At 27.6% G+C, this 19,280-nt stretch overlaps 3 protein-coding genes across 7 annotated transcripts in view; 1 reads left to right on the top strand and 2 right to left on the bottom strand.

Annotated features, from left to right (window-relative positions):
• LOC141534210 (agrin) overlaps window positions 1–9,678 on the top strand; it is a 123,283-nt gene extending 113,605 nt beyond the window's left edge. For 3 of the 5 annotated variants that reach the window (XM_074253407.1, XM_074253410.1, XM_074253411.1), the window contains 9 exons: window positions 1,477–1,671; window positions 1,767–1,940; window positions 2,306–2,645; window positions 2,708–3,991; window positions 4,109–4,362; window positions 4,438–4,534; window positions 4,750–4,866; window positions 4,982–5,156; window positions 5,272–9,678. In XM_074253407.1, the coding sequence (XP_074109508.1) occupies window positions 1,477–1,671; window positions 1,767–1,940; window positions 2,306–2,645; window positions 2,708–3,991; window positions 4,109–4,362; window positions 4,438–4,534; window positions 4,750–4,866; window positions 4,982–5,156; window positions 5,272–5,529 (2,894 nt within the window). In that variant the 3' untranslated portion in view covers window positions 5,530–9,678. The remainder of the gene's footprint in view (window positions 1–1,476; window positions 1,672–1,766; window positions 1,941–2,305; window positions 2,646–2,707; window positions 3,992–4,108; window positions 4,363–4,437; window positions 4,535–4,749; window positions 4,867–4,981; window positions 5,157–5,271) is intronic. The other 2 variants (XM_074253408.1, XM_074253409.1) reach the window with 2 other exon arrangements.
• Window positions 9,679–9,803: 125 nt separating this feature from the next.
• On the bottom strand, window positions 9,804–12,438 carry LOC141534211 (actin-binding Rho-activating protein). Its single transcript, XM_074253412.1, has 4 exons — window positions 12,213–12,438; window positions 10,496–10,626; window positions 10,168–10,417; window positions 9,804–10,085 (listed from the first exon to the last, which is right to left on the bottom strand). The coding sequence occupies exons 1-4, from the start codon at window positions 12,228–12,230 to the stop codon at window positions 9,978–9,980; spliced, it is 507 nt and encodes a 168-aa protein (XP_074109513.1). The 5' UTR covers window positions 12,231–12,438; the 3' UTR covers window positions 9,804–9,977.
• A 4,104-nt stretch (window positions 12,439–16,542) lies between these two features.
• On the bottom strand, window positions 16,543–18,825 carry LOC141534240 (eukaryotic translation initiation factor 3 subunit E-like). Its single transcript, XM_074253465.1, has 7 exons — window positions 18,598–18,825; window positions 18,354–18,470; window positions 18,001–18,162; window positions 17,796–17,918; window positions 17,473–17,705; window positions 17,065–17,394; window positions 16,543–16,988 (listed from the first exon to the last, which is right to left on the bottom strand). Exons 1-7 carry the CDS (start codon window positions 18,685–18,687, stop codon window positions 16,730–16,732), a joined length of 1,314 nt encoding a protein of 437 aa, XP_074109566.1. The 5' UTR covers window positions 18,688–18,825; the 3' UTR covers window positions 16,543–16,729.
• Between the last annotated feature and the right edge of the window lie 455 nt (window positions 18,826–19,280).

Below are 19,280 nucleotides of genomic sequence, written 5' to 3' on the forward strand. Positions count from 1 at the left end.
AAAAAAATTTGATTGACAAGTTTCATTAATAAATAAGCTTACTGATGAGTAAATAGTTTAACAATAATGTCCACTTAATTAACGTCTATTTTTACAAAACTTTTGCTTTAGAAGTAACTTCTTGTGAGCTATAAATATAACAAGTATTTATAAATATCTTTGAAACTATCAGCGAGACAAAAAATTGAAGGAAAAGTTACTTCTTATATCATAAAATAAGCTTAGTTAGCTAAAAAGCTGATAACAATAACTTGCTCCAGCTCTAGTTATTATAAAAATAAAAAATAAAAACCAATATCTGGAAAGAATAAATTAAAAATCATAACAACTCAAATTATAAATTATAAATCACAAATATTGATGAGCTTTGTAAGTATACAATAAAATTACCTGTTTACATAGATATTGCCCTTTAAAAAAAATGAATAATAATTTGTGCGTTTTTTTTTTTTTTTTTTTTTTTTTTTTTTTTTTATATATATATATATTATATTACGAAACACAAAACCTGAACGGTCGATATCGGAAAGAAGGAATGCGAATTAAAAAAATAAAAGTAAACTTTTAGATTTGTTTTTCAATTGTAAGTCACTTGCTCCGTTAAGACCAAGTCGATTAAACTCAAGAAATTTCCGAAACATGACTTATTTCCAATCGTGCACATACTATCATGTTTCTAGTTAGTATATACTTTTGTAGCGAGCAAATCTTGCGAAAAAGTTTCTTGTGACTTGATTTGAAACGACTCTTCAAGTTAAATATAAATTAGATTATCTGTAGAGCAGTTATCCGTATTCCACATACCGTATACCGAATAACGAATAGCGTGTAGTATACTTAGGAGCTTGATAAACTGAAATACTCAGCTGATTTTTCAGGTATTTTTGTTTTTATCAAATTTTACCGTTCTGCACGAATGCTTTCAATAGAGTATTAAGTATAATACCGTTCTACTGAAAATAAAACTAGTAATATAAGTTTTGACTAGTAATAAAATTTACTAAGGATTCTCACATCATTTACATAATTGCAAGAAAATCATATTTTTAAATAAAAAATAACTTATTGACTTAAAAAAAAAAAATAATAAGAGCAACAATAATAATAATAATAATAATAATAATAATAATAATAATAATAATAATAATAATAATAAAGTTTTTTATAGAAAATTGAAGAGCCCAAGTTGTCTTAAAAAAAATTTTTTTTTCTTATCACGAATGCTTGTGTTTCAATAAAATTGGTTCTAAAGTAACTTTTGTTGATAAAATGACTTGAGCAATTAATAGAATGCTCGTACCGTGAAAGACTAATTTAAAATGTCTGTAAATTGTTTTCTCGTTATTATTGAAATTGAAATAGAAATATTTTTCTTGAAACACACTTTTAACATCACTTTGATTTAAATTGTAGCAAACTTTCTTCCCCAAGTTGTTAAGTTAAGACAGGAAACAATTGAAATTACACGATTTCCAGACTATCCCACGGTGAACACGGATTTTCCAGTGAAAAGATTTACAGCTGTCCAATACACTCAACCAGCAGCAGCTATATCACCATTGTCAAAGTCAACTAGGCATCTTCTTGGTCCAGAGCCAGACCAACGTTATTATTACACTCATCGCGCTCAACAAGAAACGATTACAATTGATCGTGATAATTTTAAACATGGTACAGACATTACTTTCTCCTATTTAATTTTTTATTCAATAGAGAGCATTTTTTTTTTATTTAGGTATTTAACATGGTTCATTTTGATATTGTAGGTGTAGCTGCTGCATCAAGACCTACTCCAGCAACAATTCGGGTCGTTACAGCACTTCTTGGTGATTTCTGTTCAAACGATAAAGACTGCTCGATTCCCAATAGCGAGTGTTTGAATGGACGATGTATTTGCTCTAATGGATTTGCCGAAACAAGTGATCGTCAGGAATGCTTTGGTAAATTTAAATACCTACCAGTTGTAACTAAATACAAAGAATTCCTTATGCATACATTTGATGTAATTTACTCTGTTCTGATTTTTTATAATTGAATTTTTAAATTACAGAAATTTATTTAATTGTTTAAAATTCGGAAAATTATTTTTGACAATTTAAATACTTCTATACAACTGTAAATTCTTTGAGATAACTTTGAGTAGTTTATAAATTTTAAATATGTGTTAGTAAAACGTAATCATTAAATTTAACGGGCAGAATTGCAAAAAAAAAAATTTTTAGAATACCTGTATCTTTAAAATAGTTTGACCCCAATAAATGCATGCATAAATAAAGTATAAATAATAATGTTTGCTATGTTACAGCGAATTACATATCAGTAACACCTTCAGAAGAAGTTCGTGCTTGTGTTTCAAATCCATGTCATTCATCCGCGACTTGCATCGATTTACCAAGTTCAACATTCCTTTGCATTTGTAATCCTAATTACAAAGGTTTACTATGTGATGAAGAAATAAACAAACGGGAATACGATGTGCCATCATTTGACGGTAAAAGTTATGTCAGGATGAGTCGACTAAAAGCATATCATAAATTCAGCATTGAAGTTGAGTTTAAAACTTATGCAGACAACGGTATAATTCTCTACAACCAACAGAAAAATGATGGTAGCGGAGATTTTGTATCACTCGCCATTGTTGATGGGTAAGATTTACCGTCTATATAAGTTACAATAAAAAAATTAATGCTTTTTTTTTATTTTTTAGATACGTACAATTTCGATATAACCTTGGAAATGGGCCGGTAGTACTGACATCACCGGAGAGAGTTACCATGAAAAACTTCCATCGCATAACAGCTAAAAGATACCACAAAGACGGTGTTTTAATTTTTAACGACGGGGAAGATATCGCTGGTCAGAGCCAAGGGATACTTAAATCATTAGATCTCAATCAAGATACATTTATTGGTAATATGCCAACAAATTACAGCCGAGTATACGACAACATTGGGACCAATAAAGGATTTTTAGGTTGCATTCGCAAACTCAAGATCAATCGATTTACAGTTGATCTTCATCTGGGAAAAGATAAAGACGTTCTGGAAACTTATCGCGTTAAGCAGTGTCACGAAAATGCTTGTGCTAATCTCCCCTGTAAAAATGGCGCTACTTGTCAACCGATATTCGAAGAAGATCTTTGCAATAACAGAGAGTGTAAACCCAAAACAAAACGAAGTAAAACAAAGAGAAAACGAAATTACAATGACGGAATTGAATTTGTCAAGTGCAAGGGCTCTCACTGCAACAATGATTCTAAATCTCAAAGTACCAACAAACAAAAGATAAAAAGGTCGAAAAAATATTCGAAAAAACGGTGCGCAACTTTGGATTGCAACTACGATTATGAATTAGATTACGACTCTTCTTATGAGCAAGATAATTATCCCTTAACTACCTACAAACCACCAACATACAAATGTATTTGCCCGCCTCAGTTTACAGGTGCAAACTGTGAAGAGTCATTGGACCCTTGTTTGGGCGAGCCTTGTCAAAATGGCGGGACTTGTGATATCTTACCGCAAGGGGGTTATGTTTGCAAGTGCCCGCCTGGGAGAACAGGAGAACATTGTGAAATTTTAGACGGAGAATTAACAGAATTTGTAATCCCACAAATTAATGCCGATGGGTTCCTTGAACTTCCTTGCCTTGAAGGAGTCTCAAAGGCATTTTCAATAGAAATATGGTTTCTTACACGAGCTACAGATGGCCTACTACTCTACAATGGGCAACTTAATAATGGCCGGGGAGATTTTATTAGTCTTAACTTAGCTAATGGCAAATTAGAGTTTAAATTTAATCTAGGCAGTGGTATAGCTAATATAACATCTCCCGATCCCGTGAGTCTTAATACTTGGCATTGTGTTAGAATCAGTAGACTTGGTAGAGAAGGTCTTCTGCAGTTAGATGAAGGCACTATTGCACGAGGCTTTTCTGGTAGTCCTCTCACTGAATTGAATTTAGAGATGCCTCTTTACATTGGTGGCGTTAAGTAAGATTTATTTATATTTTTATCTTTAAATGTATTCTTAAATACTATTATTCATTGTTGTACATTTAATAAAATTAAATTAAATCATATATATTTATTTATTTATTTATTTTTTAGACACTGGCGAGAAATTCATCGTCTGGAAAGTGCCTGGACTGGGCTTACAGGCGCGATACAAAGATTAATGGTCAATGGTAAGACTTACCAGAATCTAGCAGTTAATTTCACTCAGCACAATACTGAAATTTATGATGGGTTACCCTGTCCTGCTGATGGCAATCCCTGTCACAACGGCGGAGTCTGTTTGCCATTATTAAATAGTTATCTTTGTAAGTGCGCAACCAGTTACAATGGGCTTCACTGTGAATTCTGTAAGTAATTTAATTAAATTCGGTATATATTCTGGTGAGAGAAATTCCTCTCTAATTTGTTGTGGTTTTCTTTAGTCATGGGGTACGACGTTTCTGGCGGCGAAATTGCAGAACGACCCGTCAGATTTGATGGCGACAATTTCCTTCAGTTTAAACATCGTTACGGAAGGAGGTTGGTCTTTTTATTAATTTATTTATTTTTTACAGTAATTATGCACAAGTAGGATGGGCTCTACCGAATTATGGCCATGAAAAAATAATAATTTTTTTTTTCGATTTTGATTAAATTTTTTTATCACCAAGAATTGGTCCAATCCCTATTGCATAATTACCTTTCTTCATCTTCTTCACTGCTAATTAACAAATAATTTTACTAACTTGCTTTAGCTCTAACAATACTTTAACAACTAATACTTCTCTTTTGGAATATTACGATGATTCTTACTCTGATTACGAATTTGAAGAGGATAGTGATTTCGAGTATGAAAATTATGATTATACTGAGTAAGTCATCAGCTTTCTACTCAAATAAATCACTTTGTTTAGTTTTATTTTTATTTGAATAGACAAACATTAACTAATTAATTAATTTAATAAATAATAAACAATATTTACATAGATACAAAGGACAACAGTCGAATAAATTTGAGCTAAGCTTACGTACCGTACACCCGGATGGAATGATAGCATGGATTGGCCGAGGAAAAATAGAGAACCTTGTATTATCTTTACAGGACGGATTTGTTGTATTCACCTATAAAGGGAAAAATGATCAAGTGTCTATAAAAAGTCGAGTACGTACTTCTATTTTAACAAAACCCATTGGCTTAAAGCTGAGTTTTGTGGTATTAATTTTATTTATTCTTTTATAATATCATTGTCTATTTTTATTCTCCTTTTTTTTTGCAGAAAAAAGTTAACGATGGTATTTTTCATCACATTAAAGCCGCACGTCGGCGAAAAGCAACGGTAATCCAGGTTGATGACGAAATTCCCATAAAAGTTGCCACGGAAATCTCTCTCTTAACAACCAATGGGAAATTATTTGTTGGCGGAAAGCCGGGCCATAAAGGAATCAAGGGTTGCGTGACTGACTTTATCGTTGATAAAAGAAGACTGCCTTTGGCAAGAAGAAAGATCGAATTTTGCCATGATAATGACGTGTGATAGTGTACTACCGATTTTATCGATATTCACAGCATCGCAAACTCTATATCGAGAATTTTGGATTAGTAATAACAGTAATCATAATAATAATAATAATAATAATAATAATAATAATAATAATAATAATAATAATAATAATAATAATAATAATAATAATAATATAAAAAATGATATTTTGAAATATCAAATATTAGTTAATAATCGACATCTCTTATATATTTTTATGAGAATTGTCAATCTCTTAACTATAAATAATTTATTTATCATAATTATAAAAATAATAATAATAATAATAATAATAATAAATAAATAAATAAAGACAGATAGTTATTATTCTAAGCCGAACTACCCGATCCAAATTTTTGAAGACTGAATAATTTTTCCTAAAAAAATAATTGTTATTTTCACCTAAATTTTCTCTGATGATATGAGACCTTATACCAATAAAATATTATGGTGAATAAATAAAAATAAAAAATTATTTAGTCTTCAAAAATTTGGATCGGGTAATTCAGCTTAGAATAATAACTATCTATCTTTATTAATTAATGACACTGATCTTCGAGTCAAATATATATATATTAAACACCTTAAATAATAATAAAATTAATAATAATAATAATATTAATTTATTAAAATCATGAATTTGTTAAGGCGATTAAAATTAATCGTCGAAGCATCAATTAATATGATGTGTGAAATAAAATGAAACAATCAGAATTTAATTGTATTGATAAAAATAAAAGATAATAAATGTAAAAAATACAATTTTCTGCAGTAAAACTGCTGAAACATGTACAACATTTTATAATTCTGTGTGCGATATGAAATTTTAGAATGCAACTCTATTGTATCACCTGTGACAATATTTTAATGAGATTAAAAAGTGGTTACCGTAGAAATAGGTGAATCTACTATCAACAAGAATTGCAAAGGATCCCTAGTTTGGATAAAACTTGACGTTTTTAAATCTTAATGTTTTAATCATCGGCTGAGGGCATTACTTCAAGATGAATAATTAAAGAAAACACGGAGATCAAGTACCAAGATTCATTTCAACTACAACAAATATTTACATTATTAAACTGATCGAATAGGAATATTAATACTAATATATCATCAACATGCTGAGAAGATGCGATAATTTTGGTGCTTACTCGACAAGCTATATTGAGCTTGGTTAGTGAAGCAATGCTGCATTATAATAACAAGTCCTCAGCTGGCTTAAATTATGTCAAAAATTCAAAATAAACAGCTTGATATTTCTCATTATTGAATAACCATAATAAATAATTAATAATAAATACTCAAGCGATGTTATATGATAAGTGAAGATAGGAATAAAATATAAGTGCTACATTTTCATTAAAGGACAATAATATATTTTTAAGCTAAATTAAAATATAAATAATTGTTTATTAATATAAAAAATTAATTTTAGTCGTCTAACATTACGTGCATTGTGAATGACTTAATATGATATCATTATAACAACGTAAAAAAATCTATATTCCCTTAAAAAAAGCTAAAAAGTATAAAAAAAATTATATGTCGTCTTATTTAAGCACAAATTGTTAAACTCGCACATTAAAACGTTATTAATTGTACCAAGACTGATTAAAAAAAAAAAAAAAAAAAAAAAAAAAAAAAAAAAAAGTAAATAAATGAAATTGATTAAAAAATCGGTGTTTGAATGTTATCGTAGAAAATTATGGAATTTAAAATATATATAATATGTATTTAAGGGAGAACACTATTGGGACGATCGAAAAAAAGCGGTGATTTTCGGGAATTTTTTTAACAGGGAAAATAAAGGAATTTCGGGATCGGATTTTTTTATTTTATTAAGGATACATTAAAGATTATTACCCTAAATTTTTTTTTGAAAAAATTTTCATTTTTAAAAAAATTGCGACTGATTGAAAATTTTCTTACTTTTTTTTTTGTTTTAACCCGGCTAAAAAAATCATTAAAATAAAAATTTTTTAAATTAAACGGGATTGTTAATAAGTTTGTACTAATTAAATATTTTTTAATAAAAATTTAGGGTAATAATCTTTAATGTACCCTTAATAAAATAAAAAAAATCCGATCCTAAAATCCCTTTATTTTCCTTGTGAAAAAAATTCCCGAAAATCGCCTCTTTTTTTCGATCGCCCCAGTGGTGTTTCCCCTTAAAAGGAATGTTGATTTATCTCGATAAATCACATTATTTGAGGTAGCAGAAGCTTTTTATATAAATACGCAAAGAATAGAGACATAAAGACTATAATAATAACAATAACAATAAGCTAATAACAACTGTACTTAATTACATTAATTAGTTGTTATTATTATAAATAATGAACAATATGCTGGTATGTAATGTGAATGGATATGTAAAGTACACTGGATAGAGTAAAAAAAAAAATAAAATAAAATAAAATAAAATAATGTGACATAAAAGTATAATTACTGCGTATTTATAAATAAAAAAGAAAAAATTAATTAAAAATTAATGAAACGAACGAATGTGTGATTTGTGTTAGCGAATAAGTTATTGAAAATAAATTCACAGTGAATATATGTCATGGAGTATGTAGATACAATAGCAATGTTTTAATTGTCACTAGTGAAAACAAAAAAAAAATATTTGTTAATGACCTAAATCACGAATGGGCCTTTCAATATTATCCATGGCTTAATTTAAACTTTAACTCCAACTGTTCTTCCTATGACTATGACGCAAATAACTTTTTATCGACTTTCTACAGTATCACTGCTTGTCAAGTGTAATTAATATAAATTTTAAATGCAAAAGTAAATTTATGAAGGGCACAAACTCCATTATTTTTTACTTTTTGTTATTAAATACTCACTGTAAGCACACGGAAAAAAAAAGAATAGAAAAATTACAGTATATAATTTAACGCGGTGCTTCTTGATATGAAAATTGGAAAAATTACAGTTTCAGATTGTAATTATTAAAGATTTTATAAGAATTACATTGTAAAATGTAATATTTACATTAAAAACTTCAAAAATTAACATTAAAAGTTTGAATTACAAAAATGTTATTTCGAACTGTAATTTTTTTAGTTTTAAATCCAACGGGACACTTATTACTTATTTATAATGTAATTTTTAAAGTTTTCTTTTTTCCGTGCATACGCTTCGAGTTTAAACAACCTACATACACTACAATTTAGATGATAGTATATAATAATAATAATGATAAATAATATTAATAATACTATTAATAATAATAATGTTTGATTAAAAAAAAAAAAAAGCTTGTAAACATTAAAATATTAAGCACAGCCTACTGAATAGAGAAATAAATATTACGCACATGCCTTGCCATCGGCTTTTATCAGATAAATGAACAAATAGTTCACAAAGTAACTAATAAATAAATAAATAAATAAATAAATTTAATGTTACATCCAACGAAAAATAATACCTAAATGATTAAATTATATTAATTTAAAAAATTTATTTTAATTATAATTTTTTGGTAAATATTAAAAAAATTAAAACCCTTTAAAGGCAAACTTACATATCTCTGATGACTTTATATTTAAAATTTTTGATGTATTTACTTTTCTAAATTAAAAGGTATCAGAAACATATCGAATTTATTATTGAACATATCGTACGGCCAGTAATATCAGTCTACGATAATAAGCTATCGGAACACTACAAGTATCAACTACGTCTAGTGATTGTGATTTTAAATTTAATCAATTGTTTCTTCCATTGTATGTTAGTGATATTGGACAAAAAAAAAAAAAAAAGCAAGCCTAATAATAAAAATTTATTAAGTTAATTGGAAAATAGTTGAACATTTGAAAAATGAATTTCTGATCTATATTATGACAATGAATATTACTGCCAACTTATTTAAATGTATATTGATTGGGTTAAGGAGTGTTTTTGAATTAATTAATGTACCTACAAAATATGTTCAAAAAAACAAAGTAATAAATTTAAACTAGGCCTTCCATTGATAAGTCGCGCGAGGGTTTGCTATCTATTTAATTTTTTTATATTGATACTATTATTATTATTATTGTAATACCACTACTGTTATGTTCAAACTCTATTATGTAATAAAATGCGCAATGTAAAGTAATTGTATATAAATATATAAACTATGCGATAATTGAATTTAATTGGTCTTATGGTTTATTGAGGACCTTCTTCTAATTAATAAATAGATTTTTAAGTAACCCGTAATGATTAATACTTTATAAATATTTAAACATAGTCAAAGATAAATAAAAACATACAAAAAGTTGTAACAAAAAGTTTATTCTCTAAAATATATCACATCAGATAAACAATATATTCTTTAAAAAGTTCTTAAAATATGTACAGCTGAAATGTATGTACAAAAACATTCATCCTTATCTTAAAAATCAATTTTCATTATTTTAAACAATAACTTTTAAAAAATTAAACCTTTGTCAGTGAAGCATTGTTTCGCGTTTCGATTCTTCAATTTTTTCTTTCAATATTTGCCTTACTTCTGCGATTGGTTTAACTAGAAAAATTGGTACGTCATCGTCACGTCTCTGTAATGATAATTTTAATGTAAAAAAACAATTAAGACTCATAAAATTTAAAAAAATAAAAAAAAAAACTGTTTTTGCTTACCTGGAAAAGAACTTCGCCCTCAAATTGAACAAAGCCTTGTTTTCTAGCTCTCAGTAACAGCCCGACGCATTTGTCACTGATCGCCACATAAATATTGAATAAATCTCCAAAAGTAATGCCGGTTATATTTGGATCATCTTTGCAAGGTTGTCCGTTCTGATAAATAACATCACAGAGTTCAAGAATTTCTTTCAGAATATGAGCTGTTGCTTTACGCCCGCGAATATCTGACAGCGATCCCGCCGCTGGTCTGTTTAATTAAAATAAATATTTTATCATCCCTAATTAATTAATTAATTTAGCAAAATTATTTGTATTTTTAATTTACCTGCCATACTCTTCTTTGGAAAATTTCGGTTTGTCCAGGTTCATACCACTTGTGAAAGGATTCTGTTGTTGGCTTAGTTCGTGACTGGTAGCTTGTTTATTAAATAATGCTACTTTGTCACTCAATGATTCCTAAAAAATAAATATTAAACTAAATTTACTTTTATGGTGTTGTAAAATTATTTTTTTTCAAAGTGTACTTTTGAAAACATGTTTGGATTAATAAACTCATGAAAATTTTAATTTTTTGACGATAACTCCATTCATAAACTTCAAAATTTTATAATTTAGCTTAAAATGTTCACAATTTAATTTTTTTTAACCACACAAATTTTTCCTCAAAACTTATTAAAAACAAAATAATTTAAAAACCATTTTTAAAATTTTAATGGATCAATTTTTGAACATTTTTCATCAATTTTTTTTTTTTATAACAGCAAAATTAAAATCTAAAAAATAATTTTTTTCAACTAAGAAATTTATTTCTTTGATGATAAAAATATTTTATAGAACTCGTAATTCATAAGATACGGTGCTTTTAAATAGAATTGTCTTGGAGATAAATTTTTGAACATATTGTAAACACGTCGTAATGCCCTTGTCCTTGCTATTCGCTATATATTCTAAATATACTAAGCACATACTTGAGTGCAGATGTTTATTAATATATGTGTAATGTAAACATCTTATCTCTTGAAAACCATAGTGCCGTCTACAACGAATTATCCAAATAGATATAATAATAATAATAATAACAATAAAATAAACATTCCTGAAAGAATCTTTCGCTCAATGTGATGTCTTAGATGTTCTAAAAAAAAATCCCGTTACAACAAGCGATCCATTAAGCGACAACAAATGAAACTGATTTTTTATATGGCTCTTTTTTTTTATCCCGAGATTAATTATTATTATTTCAGAATTTAACGAGCACTTTTAAAATTTCAAAAATTAAATTTTTTTATAAAATTTCAATTGACGTTATACAAAAATTCACTATTCTAAAAAATAAAACATTTAGGCTTAGTCAAAATTAATTGATACAAAAATGAAGAATAGCGTTGTGACTGTCAGTTGATCTGATCGACTGATTTTTATCGTTCACAGAAAGTTAAGCTTGGAATATAAGGCTTCTAATCTTTGACAATGACTCGTTGACATTGCCCTTGAGCTTTGTGGATAATTTTCATTGGCATTAACAATAAAACTGTTTTAATTAATATTATAACTGATAACTTTGTAATGAATACGAATATAATTTTTATTTCAAACCCATAAATAATTAATTGAAAACACAATCGTTGAATCGGTATTATACAAACAAAACAACTGATAACTTATGTTATAACGCTACAATGACTTCTATTATTCTTTGATTTACATAAGATAGTAGATCTCAGCGTTTAAACAGTGAAACAACCAAGGAATTTTGGATGATTTCCAACTGGCCAGCCTGTGGTTGGATCTTACCATAAAAGTCACATCAATGGCATCATGACAACTTTTCTGTCACGCAATTCATACTTTACATTCATCTGACACGTGATAACTGCACGAGAGTTGTTATTGTTCATTTGTCCGTACGTAAGACTCATAAAATCATTCACCAATAAGATGTTAATTTGCCAAATAATAAATTGTAATCTAAATTATCCTGTCATCTAATTTAATCTAATCATCAATAATTTATTATTGAAAAAAATTTTTCTAATACTCACAAACAATACCGAAGACATATTGAAGTGTGTAGGGCACAATAGGAAGCTTTTGTATTATTTATAAATTAAAATAAAATGGAAAGTAAGTGAAAGTATAAAATACTGTAAGTGAATGTTATTATTTATTTGGAATAAAATAAATAAATAATTGAGTGCACCCGGCTGGTTATTAAAATAATTTCACACTGACGTTGAAGACGTCGCTCCGGCAAACGTTTCGTGAATACTTTATCCCAAGTATTCACAAGTCTTTTTATAACAACCTGAAATACGACAAAGTCATCCACACAAAATGTGAAAAAGTCTCGGCATCTACCATCTCTCGCTCACAAAATATTTTCATTACCTCACTCGGATGATTTTCTGGGCCAATTTCAAACCAATCTGTATCTTTGATTGGATGCCAAACTTAAAAGTGCTTAAGGCCAACGCCGGAAGTAATGTTTTATTTTGTGACAGGAAATGACGCCTCGATGAATTCGTACACTAGGTATAACATACCATTCATTTATATTGAATGATTATTTATTGTTTATCATGTTTAAGTATTTTAATTGTATTAAGATAAAGCTGCTGGTCATAAACCTGTAAATACAACAAGCGTATGAACAATGACATGATTATTCAAGCAATGTTTGCATCAATTATTGTAATCACCTCTTCGCCACTATGACAAATTTCATGCGATGAATATTTTTTTTAATTTTTTTAAAGATCATTTTTACATGCAATTTTAAGAATGTTTAATTTAAATTTATTTACAACATTAATAACTCAATTTAAAAAATTGATAAACTGAAAAGTATTTTATAAATCAATCGTTATAAAATTCTCACTTGATTTCTTCACATTGAATTATTTTTGCGCTCTTATTAGGACAAAAGAAAGATTAATTGTCTTTCATCATACATAAAATAATTTAGGTGAATAAAATAAAACAAAGTAGTTAAATGTTATCCCGGACAAAATTTTCAGCCGATTTATTAATAAAAATAGACTGTAAAAATCATTATAAGCTCAAAACTAGGAAAATAGATTATTAAGGTATTATTTTGAAAAAGTTTTAAAGAATACTCTAAAATAGTTCCATTTAAAGCTCAAAAATCGAAACTAAAAACTGGCCATTTATTTAAAAAAAAAAAATTAGACTGATTTAAGTTCAAAATTCAAACTTTTTATTTTTTTACTTGACCAAAATTAATTTTTATCAGTAAAAATTTTTTCATAATTAGAATGGATAGCAAAGCCATAAAAATTAATCTAAAAAATTGAAAAAAGTAATTCTAAAAAATTATACAACGAAATAAAAATAAATAAATTATTAAACATACGAAAATCCGTTTGAGTTAATGAATTTATACGCCTTTGATCTTTTTTTATTCAAGACTTAAATTGGTTATTAATCTATTTGTGTCTGAATTATTTTTTAGTTACAATATGGCTATGAAAGTTAAATTTAGAGAAAAACAAACGTCAGAATTCCTGTCTCTTCATAAAATACTATTTTCATATTGGAATGATAAATTTATCATTTCGATGTCATTAATTAAAGAGAATCTCTGTAAATATTATGAAAAATCATGAGTCTTTTTGTTTGATAAATAAACAAATAAATTCGTCTAAATTATAAAATGAATAATATTGAATCTACGTAATAGTGAATTGTCAAAAAATAATTTTCATATTACTGAAAATGGTAAATCTCAACGTCTTAATTCTTCGCACGGAAGTTCGGAATTAGAACCATCTTATTTACGTTGTCTCTACGTCTAAATGAATGAGACGTCATTGCATAACTCACGATAGTAGTAATCCACATTCTTCAGGACGGTGTATATTCATGCGGGGAGAATCTTTTAACGTCATACTAAATTTATTTTCGACATTTCGAATCAGAGTTTCGCTAAATTTGAGATAAAAGTCAATTGAAAGAGCCGTAAACGCCGCGCTAAATTTATCTGTCGACTAAGATTCATAATTCGCTGACTTTTTGTACGATAAAAAATATAACAATCTTTTTTACGGTTTATTTTATACAAAGAAAAAAAAAAAAATTAATTTATTAAATAGATTTTAATATTAGAAAAAAAAAAAAACAATTACTAGTCATTGAATGTTCTAAAATATTGTCATAAATTATTTTTCGCACGGTAAAAAATTTTTCGTCATTGTGCAGAGTGTTAAAATTTGTGTGTAAAATATTATTACACTCTAGTGTGTAGAATTTAACATTCTAGGGTATTAAATCATTAAATTAACCCATGAGAATTTTTAATTCTACACACTAGAGTGTAATAATATTTTACACAATAATTTTAACACTCAATACAATGACAAAAAATTTTTTACTGTGTAATGTTGAATCCTTTGTATCATTATTCCGGAGTCTTTTGGCACATCCCACAGAATTTCAGAGTAATTACGCGTCATTTCATAGTAACTCCCAAATTATCCAATATAATAAAATTGACTCATACTACATGTAGTAATTCGTGTATGCCAATTTTTAATAAATATAAACAAACAAACAAAGATACGTGTAACTCTTTGATAAATTTTCTGTTTAGTATACATTTATTATCTTGGAAAAACCTTGTGATCTATAAGTTTTCACTTAAATATTTTTAACATTGTAAGTCAGTTATGAAGGACGTCAGTTTAAGAAAATTTAGTAAGCTATTAGTGTATAATTAACTCATAAATATGTGAATTCTTGAACATTAGATTTCGTAATACAACTACACGTTTTTGGAGCTAAAACAAAAATAAGTCATGACTAAGTAAAAAAGTTAAAAATTCTTGCAACCCTTATTTATTAAATTGTATGATGTGGCGTAGCAAAGACAGCCATCTCATAAAGATAATTTTTATAACAGATGAGTGCCTCGTAAAAACCAGCAGACATACAGTAAGACAAGTTTAAATCTTTTGATTTTTATATTGTGATACCTGACAATTTCAACGCTTTTAATTGAGTCGTAAAACTCATTCGAATTCACGAACCTATTAGAACAAAACTATTCAATGGTAATCCTTTTTATTTTTTTTTTTAATCGTATATTTTTATGATCTCACTATTTCAGTTCGCACTTGAGTTTCATCTTGTGGAAGTCCATAAAATAACTCGGTAATTACTGGATTTATTGATCAGAAACTTTCATCCGAGCTTAGCCTCAATATACTTTTTTTAATGCCTTAAATAATGCCTTATCCATCAATTTTATCGGGGAAGATATAAGCAATATAATTATTTGCAGGCACGAACGCACACATCCGCATCTGTATAATGCGCGTGCATGCATAAAATAATAAATAACCGACGAAATTTCGATAATGGAGTTTCTGTATATATACGATGAAAAACGGGTTATCATCTAATCGATGCGGCTTTTGAATAAATAAATTTCCACTCTCACACATTTAAGCAGCTTATAATTTAAATATTTATCTAACTGGAAAATTCATTGATGCTGAATTATATTCAATACATTACCTAATTTAATTGATTTTTATACTGAGGTGATGTGATTAAAATATTTGAACGGGTGATTTTTGTACACAAGTTCAAAAATAAAAAAAAAAATGAGTTTTCTGTTTTTTACTATTTTGGACGAAATTTTTGGATTTCAGAAAATAAACTATTTCTCAGCCACCCCTTAGCTATGAAAAACCACTTCTGATCAAACGATCACTGACATATTGACTTGTCTATTTTTAATTTAAGAATACGACTGATTCGGTCGCAAAAAATCTTATCTCTCTATTTATCTAGAGAATTTATTTATGATTTATGACCTAGAAAAAATTAAGAAAAATTAATATAATCCTTGACGCCATTCATGCGGTTATTTCATTTGAAGATTCCGACAATTGCAATAGTGGATTGGAAGTAATTAATTGATTATCACGTTACAAATGCCACAAGGGCGTATAGTAAAAATATATATAGTAAAAAATATAGTAAAAATTCTGTTTTTTTTTTCCAAGTCCAAAAAAATTTTTAGTTTCAAGAAAGTTTTTTTTTTCTATTTTTAAAATCAGCCATGACTCTAGAGGATAAAATAATTACAAATTAAATTATTAATAATAAATTTATTCATCCATACATTTACACCTGTACAAAAGCACTTATTTTAGTAAAAATAGAAATAATTATCTATTCTTTTTATACATTTGTAAATATGAACAAAAATTTACATTATTTTTTTTTTCTATTGCACAGCAATGAATTTTATTTTATTTAATTATGTCCCGTATAACTTCTGAATTACATTAATTTAATAATTCATAAATTTATGTCACTGAATGACTTCAAAAGGCAGTCTAAAAATTTATTAAAATTGCATTTTATTTTCACTAAAATGTTTAAAAAATTCTACATGAATAACTTGAAGAATTATTGAATAATATAATCCACAAAAGAAAATTAGAGTCAATTTAAAAAAATGAAATTGTTTTAGATAAAAAAATCAATGTTTTTTATTTAATTGAAAATTTTATCTAATATTGTAAAAAAATTAATTCCAAACAATACCGCCACGATCTTGGCTTTTAACTTTTAATTTACGTTCAATAAGGTTTTCCAATGCCTCACTTCGTACGCTCAATGTTTCTATTTTCTCAATTATTTGTTGATATGGAGACACTGGTTCGACACCCATAATAACATGTCCAAGTTTGCTGTCAATTTTAGCGTCCAGTCGGGCGTTACGAATCAAGTTAACAATCCAACATTCCGCTACATCTGGTTTCATGTCGAGTTTCTCAGCAAGCATGCTGAAATGAATAATTATTTATGATTAATTGAAAATGCCAAAGGTAAACAATTGAATAAATAAATTAAAATACAAACCTGATGCTGATGCACTGATGAATACGACAGAAAGTTTCAAAAATCATCAGCCTTGCATTTTCCACAAATTCATTTAACAAAGCAACTAGGAAAAAGTCATTGAGAATAACTGTCTGGCACTCTTGTAGTTTAAGGCGCGCTCCTTCAAAGTCAAAATTTACATACAAATGTTCCAAAAATTCAGTAATTGGATCACGGTATGTATAAGATTCTTGTTGAATTACTTTAATAAGATCTTTTAGAGTTGATCTCTTAGAACGATTTACGATAACTGCAGCTGCCAAGTAACGAAGAATGTGGGGACAAGTCGTTTGAATGGCATTCAAGTAACTAAAAAAATTCATTAATTACATTGAATAATTATTTTAAAATAAACATAATGATTATAATAATAATTATAATTCTTACTTAAGGCGATAGAGAAACAGTTCAATAAGTGCGTCACGTCCTTTGACATGGTTAAAGAAAACAAATAAGCTCCAATGAATTAACCACGTGCGCTGCTGAAGAATGTGAGCAGGACTACCCAGAGCACTGTTGTCAATGAATTCACGTAATTTATAAACGTCTTCTAATGCAGCATCCCAGTTCTGAGTAAGAATTTCCGACGACAGTTTACCCCATAGAACTTTTAAGTAATTCTAAACAAAAAAAATTAATAATATTTATTAATAATAATTTTAAATGATTAATAATGGTCATTATTAAATATTAAAGATTTTTTTAATTACCTTGTCAGTTGGCGGCATAATCAACAAGTAGAAATACAAATACGAAGTGGAAATAGAATAATTACCGCATTCATAACGGTACTTGGCTAGTTTCACGAGTTCATCCATCATTTCAATTTTAAACTAGATTGAATAAATTGTTATTAGTATTTTTTTTTTTAATGAAAATTTAAGCGTACTTGATGCAATATATTAATTTACTTACTTCTAAATCTTGAACCAAATAATTGTTAAGCGCTTTGGAGTCACGCATTTCTTCCATTTTTTTCATAACTTCTTCATCATTCATCCACCCAACTACTTTGGAAACGTTGTTTTGTAAAACTCCAAGTTCTTTAACAACCTCAGCACGACGCATCTTCAGTTCCTGTTAAATAAGATATTTTTATTATTTTAAGTAAGTTGAATTAAATTAAACAATTTTTCTTTGAAAAATAAAAAATCTTTTACTACATTCTAAAATTATTTATTAATACAAATGCATTTAGATTATGATAAAAATTTTTTTCTGTAATTCAGACATTTTATTTAAAAATTTAAATACAAAAAAAAAATTACCTCGGATACTTCTTGATCAGGATACAGCTGCTTTCTAATATCAATAACATAATCAAGCATGTTAGTTTTGCTGAGTATACCGAGTTTAGCGTGAAGTAGTTCATTTTCGTCATAGATCTGCGAAAAAAATTAATAAAATTAAATGTAAAAATAATTATATTTTTTAAATTAATAATTAATAAAATTAATTGAAAAGTTATTGGCATAACCTCAACTACAGCATGGGTAGCAAAAAATAACTTACCCGTTTAGTATCTATGTACTCCAAGAGTGGAAAACCTAAATGTAGATCCAGGTATGGAATTATTTTTAACGTAAGATCAAATTTAGCCATGATTCGATTTTTTTTTTTTATTGAATGATTTCAATAAAACTGTCTATCAAAAAATTCACGACACGCTGAAAAATATACAACTGTACACAACTACCAATCGTTTTAGCCGGTAACATGGGGATGGCGTCGTTATTAGCGTAACGTCATTGGCTAAGGTACGGGACCTGAAGCTTAAGAGGAATCCACCTTTGCAGGAAGCCACATAGTATACATTCCTTTTCACAATCAAATAAAAAATGGCGATCTCAAAATCCTTAATGTAAAATTGAAGTGAAATATATGTAAAACCAATTTATTCGTGATGTGATTGGTCGAAAATAATTATTCTCATTCTGATTGGTTGAAAGTAAATACACAAACTACATTAAATATATCATGACAATAAATATGAGGCGCGCGCTTGCGCGCGCAAATTAAATTCTTGCGATATTAAAGTTAGCGATATCAAAATATTTTGCATAATATTGTCAAAATTATTTATGAAAATTAATATAGCTGATAGTTGATAATTTTAAGAATTTTTGTAACAAATAAATTATTGCAAAAAAAAATTGACATTTAGAAATTTTAAAAAATTATAAATGCAATTTTTT

Source organism: Cotesia typhae, unplaced genomic scaffold (assembly GCF_013202065.1).
Source record: "Cotesia typhae breed Kobodo isofemale line unplaced genomic scaffold, CoteBio_Ctyphae scaffold_13, whole genome shotgun sequence".
NCBI classification, from domain to species: domain Eukaryota; kingdom Metazoa; phylum Arthropoda; class Insecta; order Hymenoptera; family Braconidae; genus Cotesia; species Cotesia typhae.

Coding starts and splice junctions, on each gene's coding strand:
- LOC141534211 (XM_074253412.1), bottom strand. Junction 10,418..10,495: donor TCCAAAGAAGAGTATGGCAG/GTAAATTAAAAA, acceptor TTAATTAAACAG/ACCAGCGGCGGGATCGCTGT. Junction 10,086..10,167: donor AGGGCGAAGTTCTTTTCCAG/GTAAGCAAAAAC, acceptor TTATCATTACAG/AGACGTGACGATGACGTACC.
- LOC141534240 (XM_074253465.1), bottom strand. CDS start 18,687: ATGGCTAAATTTGATCTTACGTTAAAAATAATTCCATACCTGGATCTA. Junction 18,163..18,353: donor CTGATCAAGAAGTATCCGAG/GTAATTTTTTTT, acceptor CTTATTTAACAG/GAACTGAAGATGCGTCGTGC. Junction 17,706..17,795: donor TTATGCCGCCAACTGACAAG/GTAATTAAAAAA, acceptor TTTTTTGTTTAG/AATTACTTAAAAGTTCTATG.